The sequence below is a fragment of the Mus musculus genome, chromosome 1 (genome assembly GCF_000001635.26).
Source record: "Mus musculus strain C57BL/6J chromosome 1, GRCm38.p6 C57BL/6J".
NCBI classification, from domain to species: Eukaryota; Metazoa; Chordata; class Mammalia; order Rodentia; family Muridae; genus Mus; species Mus musculus.
The window spans coordinates 165,545,835-165,564,161 of record NC_000067.6 but is presented as its reverse complement, the minus strand read 5'-3'; the positions used below and the strand labels follow the sequence as shown (position 1 = coordinate 165,564,161).

Below are 18,327 nucleotides of genomic sequence, written 5' to 3'. Positions count from 1 at the left end.
ACTTTATGCGTTCTCTTGCCTTGCCGGCCCTTACCTAACTCAATGGCCAAGTCCAGATGACCCATTAAGAACTTGATGTGGCCCAGTGTGTCGGCTGTATACGCCATGATCTCAATGGCCTCGCCTTTCAGGGGGAGGTTCAGGAGCTGCTCCATGACCAGTATTTCATATTTGAACCACACGCCCTGGTAGCCAGCGAGGTGGTGGTACAGGGAAAAGTCCAGGTAAGCCTTGATGATCTGTGAAGGCAGCAACAGAGAGAGGAGGAGGGAGACTGAGGAAGAACCGCAGCATGAAAGGCTCAGAGCCTGCCAGGACCCTTTGTTTGTTAAACACGGAGCAATGCCATGGGCTTGGGTACAGAAATCAAACTAGGTGGCTGCCACCTACTTACTGGGTCTTCTAGGATAAGCTCCGTGGCCGCTCTTGTGCACAGTCTTTAAATGAAATCCAAACATTTTAATTTGTGGGGGAAAGTATAGGCAATTGCTTACACATGGGGAGGAATGGCTGCATAGTACAAGATGGGGTGGGTGCAATCAGGTCTACATGGTAGGGTCTTATGTTAAGGTGGACAGGTCTACCTGGCAGGTTCTTATGTTAAGGTAGAAAGGAATATTTGAAAGAGAATTATCCTTTCTTATGTACTGCTTTTGTAATGTAGAAAAAAAGGAAAGCTGGTTTGGCTGGTTTGTTTGATAAAGTAAGGACTGATTTAAAACATAATTGGAGACTTAAGAGATGTTACTCACTCCTTAAGCAAATCTTTAAAATGAGGAAGTTGCCCCAGGATATAAATGCTTAGAGAAGAACAAGGAGAAAAGAATTACTTCTGAAGAATCATTCTACACACACACACACACACACACACACACACACACACACACACAATGCATGCATAATATGTATAAACCATTTTGAAAAGTACAAACAAGAGAATAGACTGTTAATAGACTCTCTAATAGTCCAAGAATTTTATGTTGGGGGTGACTGTATAGGGGAGGTTCTACAAATTCTGTCAAAACTAAGTCCCTGGGTACTTATTACATCCTAACTTTCTTCTTAGCAAATCCCTTTTCCTGGTGTGAACATGCAAAACGCTACCACAACGGATGGCCATATATCGTGGTGGTCAAATGAAAACTCTGCAGCTGCAATAGCCCTGCAGTAGCGTCTGACTTCTTTTACATGGACCAAAAGAAACTGAATCCAACTGTTTCATCTTATGGGGCAAACAGACAGCTCAGAGGTTGTGTGGCTTGCTGGTGGTTGCACTGAGGATAGCTGCGGTCTGGAAGCCACTCTCTGAGTTCTCATCTGGTCCTCATGTTACCTTCAACCTTCCCTGGCTTGATTCCATCTTTGGAAGCAGACCTAGCCTTTTAGCTCCTTCAGCTCCCATTCTCCTAGTATACCACTGAGCTTTGCAGAAGCATCAATTGTGGTACTACAGCTCAGTGAAGATGAAATAAGCATCTAGTTATCAGGGAAGACCTGGTGGCGCATGTAATTCCAGCACTCAAGAGCAACCTAGGAGGATTGCTGCAAGATGGGAGCCAGCACAGCCTTGGCTACAGAGTGAGGCCTGTCTCAAACAAACAAACATGAATCTTCCTCGAACAAAATAAGACATGCAAACACAGTAAGTCTATAAAGAAAAAAAATGAAGCTATTTACAAAAACTTGTTATAATGCCTCACTTCTCATTGTGTTTGGCTGATGTTTGGGGACTTGGAAGATTTTTAATGAAAATGTTAATTATGTTAGTATGTACTTATCAGTGTTGTTTTTAAGAACTTTTAAGTTTTTTCTTACCTTGAGTCTTATAATATCAACTGCAACTCACAAAAGCAAAGGCTGTTTGGATCTTTAATGACTTCTGACAGTGGGGTTATCTGGGGCCAAAGCATTTGTTAGCTACTTGCAAAATCACCCAGTCAGAGAGGCTTCTGTTACGACCATTAGATTTCCAAGTCCCGTGGGCTTTAGCTAGGATGGTTGCTGTTGTTTTTCTTTTCTTTCTTTTTTCTTTTTCTTTTCTTTTTTGTTTTTGTTTTTTGTTTTTGTTTTTTGTTTTTTTGGGTTTTTTTTTTGTTTGTTTGTTTTTTGTTTGTTTTTTGTTTTTTCGAGACAGGGTTTCTCTGTTTAGCCCTGGCTGTCCTGGAACTCACTCTGTAGACCAGCCTGGCCTCGAACTCAGAAATCCGCCTGCCTCTGCCTCCCGAGTGCTGGGACTAAAGGCGTGTGCCACCACACCCGGCGCTGCTGCTGTTTTTCTGAATGAAATCCAGCAATTTAAAGGAGAGCCCCACGAATGTCCTATGTCCTACCTGGAAGTCATTTTGAGTTTCCAGGGAAGTGTTCATTTCCATCATCGCGGCCAGATGACCGTAATACTTGTAGTGGAAAAAGAAGTTCAAGCTGTAGATCCTCCACAGCAAGGAGAAGCAGGAAGCTTGCAGGTAAAGTTGTGCCAGTTTCTTCCTGTCACAGGGAAGGCAGATGGACACAGAAGGTTCACGTGACCGGGCTCCCTGGGACCTCCTGGTGTTCTTCCCAGAGCCCTTACCTGAACTAGAGGCCTGACCCATGACTGACAGTCATGCCCATCCTTATGAAACACTTAAGTATGTTATATTGAACGGTTGCTTAACCTGTCTGAACTTCACCTTCTGTGTAAAATGAAGTTAAAACATCCCTCCTTTCCTATAGACTCAAGTGTGATGAACGGTCGGTCCCCTTGAACCTTTACCTGGCTTCACTTAATCAATGATGCCTGACAAGGGCAAGTGTTTTATCTTAACTCTGCTATGGGGATGGACAGATGGCTCAGCTGTTAAGAGCACTTGTTGCAGAGGACCCAAGTTCAATTCCCAGCACCCAAGTTCAATTCCCAGCACCCATATGATGGTTCACAACCAACTTAAATATAGTTGCAGGGGACCTGACACCGTAGTGGGCACGAGACATGCACATGGTTCACAGGCATACATGTAGGGGGAAAAAAGTTGTATGCATAAAATTAAGTAAAAAAAAAAAACCCAAAACCCAAAAAACCTATGTCATCACAAAATAGTTATCATAGTCTCCATTTTACAAGTAAGCAAATGTGCTTCATAAAAACAAAGCAGGTTACTTCCAAATACTCATGTGCTGTTGTCTTTCTGCCTCTGTCTCCCAAGTGCTGACATTATAGACTCGTGCTACCAGCTCCGTTACTATTTTCTTTTGAAATATTCATTTTGTTTACTTATTTTTAAAAAAGATTTATTTATTATTATACATAAGTACACTGTAGTTGACTTCAGACGCACCAGAAGAGGGCATCAGATCTGATTCCGGGTAGTTGTGAGCCACCCTGTGGTTGCTGGGATTTGAACCTTCAGACCTTCAGAACTCTTCAGTCAGTGCTCTTACCTGCTGAACCATCTCGCCAGCCCTTTATTTACTTATTAATTTTGTGCGTTTTATAAGCAGAAGTGTTGCTCACATCTTATACATATGCATAAGAGCATATCAGATCCCTCAGAACTGGAGTTATAAGCATTTGGGGGATGCATGATTTAGAATGTCCCTCATTGGCTCTGCCATCTAAATCCTCGGACCCCTGTTGGTGGCACTGTTGGGGGAGGCTCAGGAGGTGTGGCCTTACTGTAGAAAGAAGGTGTGTAGCTGGGAGCTGGCTTTGGTGCCATATTGTGTTTGCTCTTTCTGTTTCCTCCTTATGGTTCAAAATGTGAGCTCTGAGCTGGTCCTGTCACCCTGGCTCATGCTTATGGCTGTGCTCCCCGGTATATGGCTTACTATGTGTGTGCTGAGAACCAAACTCTGATCTCCAAGATTGTTCAGTAAGCATCCTTAACTGCTGAGACATTGTTAAGGGATAGCTGACCCTGCTCCCCTTTTTAGTTAAATAATGACTTTCATCATATCCTTAGCTGGAGGTCAACTTGTTAGTTACTGTTTGTTTGTTTATTTGTTCTTTCTCAATAATCTTGTGAACTACACATTGTAAATTGTTCCCATTGTTCCTAGAATTGACTGACCATACAATGTTTCCTGGTATGCTGTCTGACCATAAACCTCTACATGTCTCTTTCTCATGATCATAAAAGTAACTATGAAATTCCACTTTTGAAATTACTTGCTATACAAAGGTCCTCTTGCTTCTGGTCTAGGCTGATTCATTCTCCCACCAAGAGAGACTGTGAGCTTGGCCTGGCTGTAAATAAGATTTTTACCTTACGATATCTCGGTGTTAGCTCCTGGTTTTCGACACCATAACAACATCTTTCCAGCCCATAACAACATCTTTCCAGCCCCTCAATCATTGTTTGTTTTTTTTTTTTTATGGTTCATTTATAGACCCAATCTTAGCTACATCTTAAACTAATGACTATCCATCCCTCATGTAACCCGTATCAAACTCATAGGTGAATAGAGAAATGTATCCTTTGGCAGATGTCCTCAAGGCCTGCTAGTGTTTGAGGCTGAGAATAATATTTAGTATCTTAGCAATGCATGGGAGGGGCTTTGCAGCTGAGGCTCTAAGGAACATGGCCCCAGCTCTGATTTCTGACTCTGGATCCAAGGGGGATTCACTGTCAGAGTAAGAAAGAGAATTGGTGCTCCCTCTGCTCCCTCCCCCATGTTTTGTCATCTGAACTTCTTGAATGGAAATTACTTGTGAAGCCCTTACTACATCTGCCTCAACCCCTTCCGACAAATGATCAGATCAAACGGAAGGTTTTTGAACTAGTGGAGCACCAGGCTGTGAGGACAGACTTGTGCTGTGTGGAAGCCTCTGTTGTCTGGCAACAGGAACGAGATGCTCAGCTTTCCCTAGCTCCTTCCCTTACCCTGGCACCGAGCCCTCCTGGGTATGCTGGTTCATGAAGTGGGAGAGTCTGTTTTTCTCCACATGCATTTGGAAAGTCAGGGTGAGCAGATTGCAGGGAAACATTCTGTTGAGCAGCTTCAGCGCCTTCCTCAGCATCTTCTTGGCGAGGACCATCTGCCCCATGTTAAAACAGACCTAAGGGAGACGAGGCGGGAGAGGGAAAAAGCAACCGTTCTTGACTTGGTGGGCTCCAACGGTAAATTCTGGGAGAATACTTATCTAAAAAGCTGATCTGTGTCCCAAGAATAAAGTTCTCCTGTGCTATGACATCATCTTCAAAATAAATGTTTATCGGATGCCTGCCTAAGGAAGGCTGAAGAGTAGGGTTGGCATTGAGCATCTTATAAGGGAATACTGACTCATTCCTGCTCACGGTTACAAAGACATCTCATAAAGATGTCAACCCAGGTCGGTGGGCAGGATCTTGCTGCTGACAAGTTATGGTGAGAAAGTGTTAATTCTGGTAGCTTGGGTTTGAGAATCTTGGACAGGCATCGGTGACAGCAGAGGAGCAGCAGATAGAATATATAATGATGGCTTCTACTCCTTCTGTGGATTCCAGCACACAATGACAACTTTATGCCTTCAATGGGTTCTTACCTCAGCCTTGAGACTATAAAAGGTAGCATATTCAAAGGTCTGACTCCAAGAATCTTCATTCGTCAGAGATTTCAGCAGCCTTTCTCCCTCGCCCAAATACATGTACGCCTGCAACCAACCAGCAAAGAAAACAGAGAGATGGTGAGTTATAACACAGAGGGTCTCTCTCACCCCAGATACTCCTGAAGCAAGGGAGGAGGAACCACCCAGGTACCATGTCATCCCTAACACGGTCTCATTGACTAGAATGCATCTCCAAACTAAACAGAGGCTGGGAGGGTATCAACTTCATGTCTACTTCTGTTTGCTAGATGTAGCAATCCCTTCTGTCTGCTTCATTATACGCATGTCATTACTTCAGTTCTAGGGGGGTATGATGCATGGAAACTTTGCAGGTTTTCTAGAGAAGTGTTAACTGGTGCTCTGGTGGTCTCAAACCTGTCTGTGTGAAGGTTTAGCCAAACTGCATGGAGACGAAAGCATGGGAGCCTCTGAGGGCTACGGGGACTGAAATCAAATTCATGTCAGCCGGGAAGCCTAGAGCTGGTCTGTGCTCTAAAGTACTGTTGGACAGCAAGGGTGAACCTCAGCAGGACAGTGATGGAAACGAAGGATTTATACTAAGAGTGAATCCAGAGCATTTACATATAAGTCCATTTTGCTCTCTCTCATCCAGGTAGACAACCTCAAAAGTGGCAACATATCATTAATTAATGAAAGGTTTGCCTAGTCGTTTGAGCTGGTCTTGAACTTGATGTATAGCTTAGGCTAACTTCAAGCTGGTCTTGAACTTGATGTATAGCTTAGGCTAACTTCAAGCTGGTCTTGAACTTGATGTATAGCTTAGGCTAACTTCAAGCTTGTTATTATCCTGCCTCGGCTTTCCAAATGTACCACCGTGCCTGGTTTGGTTGTAGAACTTTAACTAATCATCAATTATTAATTAATATATTTTTTTTCGAAGACAGGGTCTTGTGCATCCTAGGTGGCCATAAACTTGCCATGTAGCTGAACCTGGCCTTGACTAGATCCTGATATTCTGCCTACCTCCCAAGTGCTGGCATCACAGGTACCAATCACCATGCCAGGCATAATGCATTATGACTGTGGTGGCTTGAATAGAAACACTCCCAGAGGCTTATAGATTTGAATGCTTGGTCATTAGGGAATGGCACTGTTAGGAGGTGTGGCCCTGTTGGAGTAGGTATGGCCTTATTGGAGGAGGTGTGTAACTGGGGGTGGGCTTTGGAGTTTCAGAAGCTCAAGACAAGTCTAGTGGCTCTCTCTTCTTGTTGCCTATGGATCTGGATGTAGAATTCTCAACTCCTTCTTGGGTACCACGTCTGCCTCTGTCCCACAGTGCTGCTTATCAGTGGACTAAACCTCTGAACCTGTAAGCAAAATCTGGCTGAATTTCCTTTCTAGGTCATGGTGTCTCTTCACAGCAATAAAGCAGTGACCAGACCATGACAGTAATGGTACTTGAAAGTGCTCTAACTCTCTTGCCTCAATCTTGTCATTTCCCTTCTCAGTGATGGGATTGTCTAAGGAAGGGGATGCTGGGAGAGACCAACAGGAAGTAATGTGAAAGCACACAGGAGCTGGGTCTGGCTGTGTGCCTGAGTCTTAGGGGTGGTGGTGGTGAAGGAGGAGGAGGAGGAGGCATGGAATAACAGCTTACATTATAGTTGTCTCCCAGGATGAGGTAGGCAGATGCCAGTTCTAGGAAGTAGTACAAGGCTTTGTTGTTTTCTTCTAAGGCTACGAAATGTTGGGCCAGAGGCAGGATGACAATCTGGAGCAGTTCCTTACACTGGCAGGATTCCAGAGGGATGATGTCATTTGGAGACGATTTCATCTTTAGGATGACATTGTCAAAGAAATGCAAGATTTTTTCCCTTATTTCTGTGATGCTGTTTAAATATAGGAATGAGCAGGAGATCAGGAAATTACAGGCAAGGCACAATTTTGATGTGAAATCATCTTCGAAGACTAACAAAATCCAGTGTCAATCTCACAGATCAGATGAGATGCACCATGGGGCCCCTACCATTTCTCCTCTGTATCTCAGAGGCCCAACGGGTTGACTAACCCAGTGGAAGTGAACACAAGTGCAATTTTATAACAATTGTTTCTGTTCTATCTAAAAACTCACATATGCAAGCCCGGCAGGGTTGGCGAATGCCTTTAATCCCAGCACTTGGGAGGCCAAGACAGTGGCTTTCTATGAGTTTGAGGCCATCCTAGTCTACAGAGCAAGTTCTAGGACAGCCAAGGCTCCACAGAGAAACTCTGTTCCAGGGAGAAAAACAAAACAAAACAAAACAAAACAAAAACAATGTCAACCACTTGTGTGCATACCTGAGATTCTCGGGGAACTTGTATTTCCTAGGGAGCTCTGACTTAGAAAAGATGGCTTCCTCTTCGTCAACTAGAAAATAATTGAGCAAATGAGACATTTGCCATCCACCATAGACTCTTATTCTCTTTACCCAGTTAGGGATCATATTTCCCATCCCCAACCCTCCCTGGGGGTGGGGAGGGGCACCTCAGCTTAGAAAAAGCCATATGATTCTTTTCTCAGGTAGAACCAGATCATAAGTTATGGATGACCCTTCTGAAGGAGATGGCTTTCTGCCCTGTTCTTTCCTTAGACAAGAAAGCATCTCTCTCTGAATGGCCAAAGGAGAGCAAAACACCAACCAGGAGGAGCCTGAGTCTGTAGATGTCTGATGGGCCACTTGTCAAAAATTTTCAGTGATTATTACAAAAGCAGGAAAATAAATCCCCATTCCACTGTGTTGACCCACTGAAATACTAGTTTGTTGTAATTGATAACTTTATCCTGACCCACTTAACATACAGTAATTAAAATTACAGCTTTACAATCATAAAGAGGGAACATTAACCTTAGTGAAGAAATAGAAATGTAAACACACGCACCCATGTGCACATACATATGTAGCTTGAGGGAACTAAATACATACATATGTAGCTTGCTTTGCTTGAGATTCGGTCTCATGTTGCCCAGACTGGCCTTGAACTCAATATATAGACAAGAATAACCTTAAATTTGTAATCTTCTTGTCTTCACCTCCCAAGAATTAGGATTGCAGGAGTTTAGGGCCAAGATTTGAACTCAGGGCTTTGTACATGCTAGGTAAGTACTCTACTGACTCTCCATACATGGTCTAGGAAATACAGGTATTCTGATAAAGTACTCCAAAGGCTAACTTTAGGAGATAACAGTCCTGAATTAGACATCTTATCTAATGAGCCTTCAGTAGATAGTCCCGTGGGGAGAAGACAGACTTCTAATAGGGAAAGTCGCATTTGCTAATGACAGACATGGGCTGCACCCTAGCCCTTTGGGCTTGAAGGTTAATGGCTAAGAGGTATAACTTCATAGATTCGTTTTGTTTTGTCTGAGGCAGAGTTTTATTATATAACCCAGTCTATCCTTGAGCTCTGTAGCTTAGGCTGGCTTTCTAGTCTCTACCCTCTTGCCTCAGCCTCCACACACCTGAAGAGATCTATTAGTTCACAGAAAGGCAACCTGAAGATTCTGTGCTCTTGTCCTTATAGGATAAATTTTCTCAGTTCTTGTGGCCGTCAGCCCACATGTAAGAGCCTCTCCACCCTCTCAGCACAGTGCATAGGTGTTAGTGGTGACCTCAAACTCCTGATTCTCCTGCCCCCCATCTTCCAAGTGTTGGGATAGCAAGCATGCACAACACTCTTAGTTTTGTTACAAAACACTTAGTTTTGTAACAGTAATAAATATATTTCGGTTTTTAAAGAAACGTAACGCTAAAGCTAATAACGGATGGCAGCCAGCACTTGGAAACAATCACGCCCATTTCTCTGATACCTTACTTGCCCTGGCGGGATGAAATCTACACCACTGATGCCTCATCTTTCCTGAGACCAAGCCCTTGGAGGACTTGGCTCTAAGGTCCTGGACTTAAAGATAGTTCCTCTTCTTTTACGTGTATTTACTTATGTGAGTGGATATATGTGCCACAGCATACATGAAAAGGTCTGAGGACAACATGTGGACAGTGGTTCATTTTTTCCTAACACCCAGGTCCCAGGGATCAAACTCAGTTGTCAGGCTTGATGACAATGACCTCTGCTTTCTGAGCCATCTTGGAGTCCCTGATCTCCCCACTCCCTTTTGAAAAAATGGGAGGCAGGGCTGGGTATGATTGCAGATGACTGTAATCCCACCACTCAGAAGTTCAAGGACAGCCTGGTCTAAGTAGTGAGTTCCAAGCTAGCAGGTCTATATAATGAGACCCTGTCTCAAAAATGAGAGATGGGGGCAGGGAGACAGAGAGAACTGAAGGGGGAAGAAAGTTAATTGAAACCAAAGATTTATATATGAAAAAGCCATGTGGAAACCTATTTTGTTAGGTGGTTATTTTTTTAACGATTTATTTATTTTTATTTATGTGCATGGTGATTTGCCTACATGTGTGTCTAGTTTAGGTTTTTGGATCTCCTAGAACTGGAATTATAGACAGTTGTAAGCTGTCATATGAGTGCTGGGGACTGAACCTGGGTCCTCTAGAAAGGCAGTCAGCACTCTTAGCCACTTTGCCATTTCTCCAGCCCATAAGCTAATTATTAAAAAAAGAAAAAAGTTTGAATGGAAGTATCCATATGAATGGAAAATGTTGCTTCTACAAATCAGTGTGTTAAACAGAAATGCTAGTACCAGGTGTAGGATAACTCCTTATGTCAGCAAGGACTCAGAGACACCATACTTCCCCCTCCCATACCCTTCCCCTTTCCTCCCCCCCTCCTGCTCCCCCCCCCCCCGAAAAAAACCCAACACAGGCTGTTTCCATTGGTCCTGGTTACCCATCAGAAATAGTTAAGACCCTATTGCTGACGACATCACACACCTAGTTTGCAGGACACAGATAACAAAGCTGGAACCAAGCTGGAACCAAGCTGAAAACCTTCACCCTGCTGGCTAGCTTTCAAGGTACCTGAAGGTGCATGTAGTGGTTTGAACATGGTTGGCCCAGGGAGTGGCACTATTAGTAGGTGTGGCCTTGTTGGAGTGAGTGTACCATTGTGTGGATGGGCTTTGAGATCTTCCTCCTAGTTTCCTGAGGACAGTCTGCTCCTGGCTTCCTTTGGATGAAGATATGGAACTCTCAGCTCCTCCAGCGCTATGTCTGTCTGGAAGATGCTGTGCTTCCTGCCACGATAATAATGGACTGAACCTCTGAACCTGTAAGCCAGCCTCAATGAAATGTTGTCCTTTGTAAGAGTCGCTTTGGTCATGGTATCTGTTCACAGCAGTAAAACCCTAACTAAGACAGTGCTGTACAGACTGCTGAGGGAGAAAAGTCAACAACAGACTCACCCAGCTGGCAAAACTTGTGAACTACAACACAAACCTGCCAAACAAGATGAGCCACTGGTGCAATACAGGCATGAATGTGAGGTAACCAACAACCTTCTGGTTGGATTTAAGACCAACCCCATAAGAGGAATGTATGCCTAATGCTGTAAACCTAGTCAAAGCTTATGGCTGGGAAGGTCATGTGGGTGACAATGCTTTGCTAAAATGACATGGTGTCAAGATGCCTTCTAAATCTTTCTGTTTATACCCATAGGTTAATGTTGCTCTCAGCCTTGGCCAAGAAAGCTTCTGTTTGCAGTGGGACAATGTAGACACTGAGAGCTGGACAAAGTACTTACAATAAGTGACTATGGAGTGCTCAGCCCTAAACAGGACATTTGTTTTGACTCCTTTAAGGCTTGAGGGACATCATGGAAGACATCCCACATGCCACCTGTGCTGGCTGGTTTTGTGTGTCAACCTGACACAAGTTAGACTCATCAGAGAGCAAGAAGCCTCCCCTGAGGAAATGCCTCCAAGAGATCCAGCTGTCAGGCATTTTCTCAATTAGTGATCAAGGAGGAAGGGCCCAGGCCATGGTGGGTGGTGCCATCCCTGGGTTGGTGGTCCTGGGTTCTATAAGGAAGCAAGCTGAGCAAGCTATGGGTAGCAAGCCAGGAAGCAGCACCCCTCCATGGCCTCTGCATCAGCTCCTGTGTCCAGGTTCCTGCTCTGTGTGAGTTCCTGTCCTGATTTTCTTTGATGATGAACAGAAATGTGGAAATATAAACTGAATAAACACCTTTCTTCCCAACTTGCTTTTTGGTTATGGTGTTTTGTCGCAGCAATAGAAACCCTAAGACACCACCTCTCTGGATTCCTTCCTTTGCCATGAGACATACTGCACTTAACTTGCTAGAGCTCTGTGTGGAAATCACAGTGAGCTAGACTCTGATACCCCAGGTGCATTGCTGGCTCTTCCCTGGACCATTGGACCTATGACACTGCTTGTATCCCAAACCCTGAGGGGCTTGAAGCCTTTAAGGTCCAGAACCAATCCATATAGACCTCAGTCTCCTAAGATTTCCCAGCTGGAGTTGGGACTTGTTAGAAGTGAAGTTTTACTTTTAAATCCTTGGGATGTCACCATCCTCTTGACAGTGTCCATATCCAAAGTGTTGAGTCGAATGTCCACTATGAAATGGTGGTAGGGAATGAAGTCTACGTTTCTGCAGTGGTTGCACCGATGGGCACTTTCTTCCAAAAAGCGGGCACATTTCAGATGCAAGACTTTCTTCTGGTCCTTGAGCCACAGTTCGTAGGCTGTCTTCTGCATTATGGGTCTGCAGAACCGAAGGATCCGGCACTCAACCACCTCTCCTTCCATCTCACGGAGCTCCTCCTCTTCGCCGTAAGCTAGAAGGAACAAGAGGGCTTTTTCAGCCAAACAGTGGGCAACAAACCAGCTGCTCCTTTCTAATACACATTGGTTCTTAATTTCTTTTTCTTTTCTTTTTTAAAAAGATCTAATTATTTATTTCACGTGTGTGAGTGCACTGTCGCTGTCTTCAGACACACCAGAAGAGGGCATCGGATTCCCATTACAGATGGTTGGGAGCCACCATGTGGTTGCTGGGAATTGAACTCAGGACCTCTGGAAGAGCAGTCGGTGCTCTTAACCGCTGAGCCATCTCTCCAGCCTCCTAGTTCTTAATTTCTGGTGAGTTGCTGTTGTTTTGTTTTATTTATTTATTTATTTATTTATTTTTGTGGTTAACAGGGATTGAACCCAGGGTGTGTGCATGCTAAGCTAGGGCTCCACCTTTTGACTATATCTCCAGTCCTCTCAGCCCTTCAATCTAGATATTCCTCTAACCAAGGGGGAAATGCAGACTTTTTTTTTTTTTTTTTTTTTTTTTTTTTTTTTTACAGGCGCTACTCACTTAACCCTTCCTTGAGCTTCAGGGCCAAAGAGCGATAATGAACCTCAAATGTTGGCACATTTTGTTTTAAGGCTAGTTGAAGATCTTTGCTACTCCGGAAGCAATTGAAAACATTTGATTCCACTAGGGTGGCCAGGGCCTTGATCATCATCTTCATGTTCCAGCAGGGGAGAATCTCAAACAGCAGCTCCGTGGTGAAGGTTAGGCCAATGATGGCAGCGCATCTCACCAGCATCTGATGGGAAAGGCTCATGCTGTCCAGCTGGACCAGAGATATCTCTGCAGATGGAAAGCCATACATGGGACACTAGTTATCTACCGTTATCAGACAGATGCATTCTAGAGTTAGACAACTGGGCTGAGCTACAATTCTTATTTGTGGAAACCAAGCCAAGCCAAGCCAAAAGAAGTAATTGCTTAATACCTCCTGTCGTGGGTAGTCAAGGTGCAGCTTCGATGATCTAATATATATGACATGATCTGGGGGTATTATGGTTTGGTGCTAATGAGTGACAAAGATGTGTGAGGATCAAGTCATGGGAGGCCACAGTAGTCAGGTTCCCCACTCCTGTGCTTTGAAGACTTCTCCAGCTGCCCCTGTGTCTTCACTGTCTCCCTGGACCTGCTCCGTAAGAAGCATAAGGCTCTCTATATGTCCAAGACATTCATTTATTCCCATGACACACATTATTATCTCCATTGCGTTAGTACATGTCAGAGACCCCAGAGCTCCGATCCCAGCTCTTCAACTGTGTAGGCCCATGTTCACTCCACACAGGGCACAGCCACTTGGGTTTCATAGTTCATGTGTACCCGGACTTTTGTTTTTGGTGTGCATGTGTGTGTGTGTGTGTTTGTCATGTGAGTCTGAAGCATCCTGGGCTCCAAGCATCCTGGATAACTTGCTACTATCCCCAAACCCTTCTTGGGCATTTAAAACAAAACAACAACAAAAAAAGGGATTCATCTATTTATGTGTGTGAACCTGTGTCAAAACATGTGCACTGCATGCATTGGAGGCCAGAAGACAGCATCAGACCCACAGGAACTGGAGTTACAGGGGTTGTATGTCACCATGTGGGTCCTGGAAACAGAACCCACTTTCTTTGCAAAAGAGGGAAGCACTCTCAATCACTGAATCATCTTTCCAGCCCCCTTCCCGGACATTTTATATCCATTAGACACAAAAGAATGCAGGCAGCAGAAGTTGAAAGTCAGTTAGGATACCTTCACGCTTTAGGGGCTCAGTGAGCAAAACATAATAAAGATACCAAGTGTCCCTAAGCCATTCTCCCAAACCTTTAGAGTTACTTCTGGATGACATATTGGGGCTGCATTCAAACTCATTCAAAGTCATTGCCCTTGAGTAGAGCAATACATCTCAGATATAAGCTTACTCTTTGTCATATCTTTCTCATGAACTTTGATGTGAGAACATGTCTCAGTGTTAGATATTAGATTTTTCTTCGTTACGATTTGTTTCAGCTTATTGGACAATGTATGACACTTTGTATATGTGTGTGTGTGTATGTGTGTGTGTATATATACATATATATATGTATATATATATATATATATGTAAATATATATGTGTGTGTGTTTATGTGTGTGCACTTAGAAGCCAGAGTTCACACTGAAAGTCTTCCTCAACCATTCTTCACCTTATTGATTTTTTTTTTTTTTTATTTATTTTATTTATTATATGTAAAGTACACTGTAGCTGTCTTCAGATGCACCAGAAGAGGGCATCAGATCTCATTACGGGTGGTTGTGAGCCACCATGTGGTTGCTGGGATTTGAACTTCCGACCTTCGGAAGAGCAGTCGGGTGCTCTTACCCACTGAGCCATCTCACCAGCCCCACCTTATTGATTTTTAAAGATCTGTTGTTTTATGTTTGTGTATGTAGTTGCCAACATGCCTATAGAGGCCCACAGAAGCCAGAAAAGGGTAAGATCTGCTGAAACCAGAGTTACAGGCAGTTGTGAATTACCTAATGTGGGTGCCATTGAACTTGGGTCTTCTGAAAGTACAGTAATCACTCTTAAGCTCTAAGTTATTTCTTTATTCCTCTACCCTCTTTTTGAGACAGAGTTTCTCTGTGTAGTCCTGGCTTTCCTGGAAATCACTATGTAGACCAGGGTAACTTCAAAGTCACAGAGATCCTCAGCCTCTGTCTCCCAAGTTCTGGCATTAAAGGTGTGCACCACCACACCCAGCTTTTTTTTTTTTTTTTTTTTTTTTTTTTTTTTTGATATAGAATCTGTGGTGGTTTGAATGAAAATGGCCCCCTCACAGGCTCATGTCAATCTCCAGTTGGTGGAACTGTTTGAGAAGGAGTAGGAGGTGTGGCCTTGGAGGAGGTATGTCACTGAAGGCAGGCTTTTAGATTTCAAAAGCCCGTGTCATTCCCAGTTAGCCCTTTGTCTGCTCAGGAATAAGGACATAAGCAGTCAGCTGTTGTTCCAGTGCCGGGTCATGCCTGCCTGCTGCCATGTTCCCCACCATGATAATCACTGGGCTCTAACCCTCTACAGATATGAGCCCAGGACTAAATGCTTTCTTTGATGAATTGCCTTGACCGTGGTGTTTTGTCATGGCAATGGAAAAGTAACTTAGGTGGGTCTTTCCCACAGAACCTTATACTCTCCGAATTCAACTCATCTGATTAACCTAAGTCTCAGAGAGCATCCTGTCTTTACCCCCTCAGTGCTAGGACAAAAAATATGTGTCACCACCATGCCTGGCTTTTTTTTTTTTTTTAAGTGAGTTCTTGAGCTTGACCTCAGGCCCTTCCTCAAGCCTGCACAAGCACCAACAGAGCTGCCTCCCGACTCTTCACACCACACTCTTTCATGCATTCCAGCAAACATTTGTTCAATTCAGACCGATGTACGGAGGGAAGGGGGCTCCTAATCAGAGTGTGTGTGTGTGTGTGTGTGTGTGTGTGTGTGTGTGTGTGTAAACCCAAGCCCACTGGATGACCTGTCTCCTGCACGGGGGAGCACAAAGCAAGTCCTCAAGGAACTTTGTCGTCATCTTTTTTTTTTAGACAGTCATCCTAGAAGAGACAAAAGCGCAACCTACTGAGAAGGGGATGCTACTTCAATTTTCTTTACCTTTTAGCGATGCTGGAGGTGACAAATTATTCAGCCTGACACCACTCACAAGGTAACAGACTTCTTTCTGCCCCTCAGATATGGAAGTGAAAAGTTGCATGTCATCTGTTGGCCTAACAGAGTGCTCTATGGGGAGGCAAGAGGCAGAGCTAAGATTATTATCCCGTCTTTGAAAAGTCCCATTTCCCTAAAAACCCCGAGAAGGAACTCAGGTGAGAAAGACTAAGCAGAGACGTACTGGTTCACCAAGTGTTCTAGAACATCTTATTTTAGCTAACACTGATACATGGATCTCTAAAATAACTCAAAATTACTTTATGTTCCTTTCTCACCCCCCCAAAAGAAAAAAATGGTAATATTGGTGTCTCTATAATACTTTTAATTTTAGAATACTAGGTTCACAGCAGGCCTAGACTCCACGCTGTCACCTAAAGTAATATAGAGCTACGTGCTCATTCATATGCCCACTGAGCTTATTTGGCTACAGCCAGAGGGAGATTTAAAATAGTGAGATTTGAGAATAAACATGCCTAGTAAGGGGGTCTACCCATACTCAACATGCTTATCCCTTAAGTCATTCATATAATACTTGGTAGGTGAGGTACAAAGACAAAGGTGAACAGTTGAGTCAAGCTCCTCATCTCCTGAAGGGATAAATCATGCTCTCAAAGACAGCAAAGATGTAAGTGGTTCACCAGGGAGCACTCATGGTAAGTACTAGACGGTGCATATCCACATTTACTAATTATTTGTAATTCATTATTTATTAAAGACTGTGCTGGCTGGTTTTATGTCAACTTGACACAAACTAGACTCATCAGGGAGGCAGGAGCCTCAACTGAGAGAATGCCTTCATGAGATCCAGCTGTGAGGCATTTTTCTCAATTAGTCCGAGCCCACGGTGAGCGGTGCCATTCCTGGGCTGATGGTTCTGGGTTCTGTAAGAAAGCAGGCCGAGCAAGCCATCCATGGGGAAGCAGGTCTGTAACCAGCATCCCTCCATGGCTTCTGCATCAGCTCCTGCCATCAGGCTCCTGCCATGCTTGAGTTCCTGTCCTGACTTCCTTTCATAATGAACAGCAATGTGGAAGCGTAAGCTGAAAAAGTCCTTTCCTCTCCCCAAGTCGCTTTTTTGGTCATGGTGTTTCATTGAAGCAGTAGGGATCCTAAGACAAAGGCTTACATGCAACATAATCTATGGCGGTGACCAGCACGAATATACAATGTTCCTAGGCCTTTGGGAACACAAAACTAAGGGATAGATATCCAAGGACCATCAGGAAGAGCTACTAAGGAGGACCATGTTGTTGGAATAAAGTCTAAGGAAGGTCCTGATAAAGAGACCTTTATCAGGACGCTGACATTTCCCCGTGTTCCTTCTATCTATCTGAGTGTACATTCTTTAGCCCTGGGAGCCCAGGTTAGTTGGGCTTTCTTACTATTTAGGGCCTTAGACCTAACGCCTTCTTACTTTCCTGGAAGCCCTTTGGCCATGCAGGAGGCTGCCTGCAGCCTAGCCCCAAATCCTTGCCAACTGCTCTACAAAAAGACTTAGGGAGAGAGTAACAGCGAGAAGCAGCTACTCACTGAACATGTTATTCCAGGTCACGTTTGTCTTTTGCTCAGTCTCTGCTTGTTGAAAAAGGAGAACTCTGTGGTGGTCGAGGTTTTTCAGCAATTCTTCACAGTAATACGGAATCCCGCAGCTTCCCTCTACCAGGTACCTATAGAGAAAGCAAGGCAGAGAGCTCACATGAAGAAGCAACGGTCAGGAAGGAACAGACTCAGCCTCCTGAGACGTCTTCCTTTCTGCAGGTGCTTCATCTTGTTTTCAAGTTGGGAGATTGAGTTTTCCTCCTTTTGTTGTCAGTGATGGGGACTCTGCCATGCTGGGCAAATCCTCTGCGGCTGAGCTACCTGCTCCACCCATATCTCCCAGCTTAAATTATGTAGCAGACACCTATGCTACCAAAATTAAAACTACGTAATAAGGCACATCCTTTGTCTTGCTTCTCTTCCTCATGCTGTAAGTAATAATTTTGATTAGCTTTTGGTTAGTTCTGCTAGTATTTCTTTAAAAAAAAAAAGGAGTAGGGGAACAGGTACTGGCAGCATGACTCAGTGGTTAGAGACACTAGCTGTGCAGGCCTCACAACCTGAGTTTGATCCCTATGTGGAAGAAGAAAACCAACTCCTGAGGGTTACACACACACACACTCACACTCACACACTCACACTCTCTCTCTCACACACACACGAGAGAGAGAGAGGGAGAGGGAGAGAGAGAGAGAGAGAGAGAGGAGAGTGAACACATGAGCAAGGGAAAACACCCATACACATTTTTCAAAGGAAGATGGAGATGTATGTAGTAGAATCTAAGTGGGTATGTGTGTGGTTAGCATTTATT

The 18,327-nt window shown here is 44.0% G+C and overlaps 1 protein-coding gene and 1 long non-coding RNA gene across 7 annotated transcripts in view; one reads left to right on the top strand and one right to left on the bottom strand.

Annotated features, from left to right (window-relative positions):
- The window catches only part of Adcy10 (adenylate cyclase 10), a 93,261-nt gene that overhangs the window by 12,617 nt on the left and 62,317 nt on the right, over positions 1-18,327 (bottom strand). For all 6 annotated transcript variants that reach the window (XM_017321056.2, NM_001357427.1, NM_173029.3 and 3 more), the window contains 10 exons: positions 17,508-17,644; positions 15,921-16,046; positions 12,803-13,081; positions 11,985-12,275; positions 7,862-7,931; positions 7,182-7,413; positions 5,501-5,608; positions 4,860-5,035; positions 2,331-2,484; positions 35-239 (listed from right to left, as the gene is read on the bottom strand). In XM_017321056.2, the coding sequence (XP_017176545.1) occupies positions 35-239; positions 2,331-2,484; positions 4,860-5,035; positions 5,501-5,608; positions 7,182-7,413; positions 7,862-7,931; positions 11,985-12,275; positions 12,803-13,081; positions 15,921-16,046; positions 17,508-17,644 (1,778 nt within the window). The remainder of the gene's footprint in view (positions 1-34; positions 240-2,330; positions 2,485-4,859; positions 5,036-5,500; positions 5,609-7,181; positions 7,414-7,861; positions 7,932-11,984; positions 12,276-12,802; positions 13,082-15,920; positions 16,047-17,507; positions 17,645-18,327) is intronic.
- Positions 5,004-16,712, top strand: Gm51750. The gene is made up of 3 exons (XR_003948758.1): positions 5,004-5,641; positions 11,134-12,579; positions 15,854-16,712. It is a non-coding gene; the product is annotated as a predicted gene, 51750 (long non-coding RNA).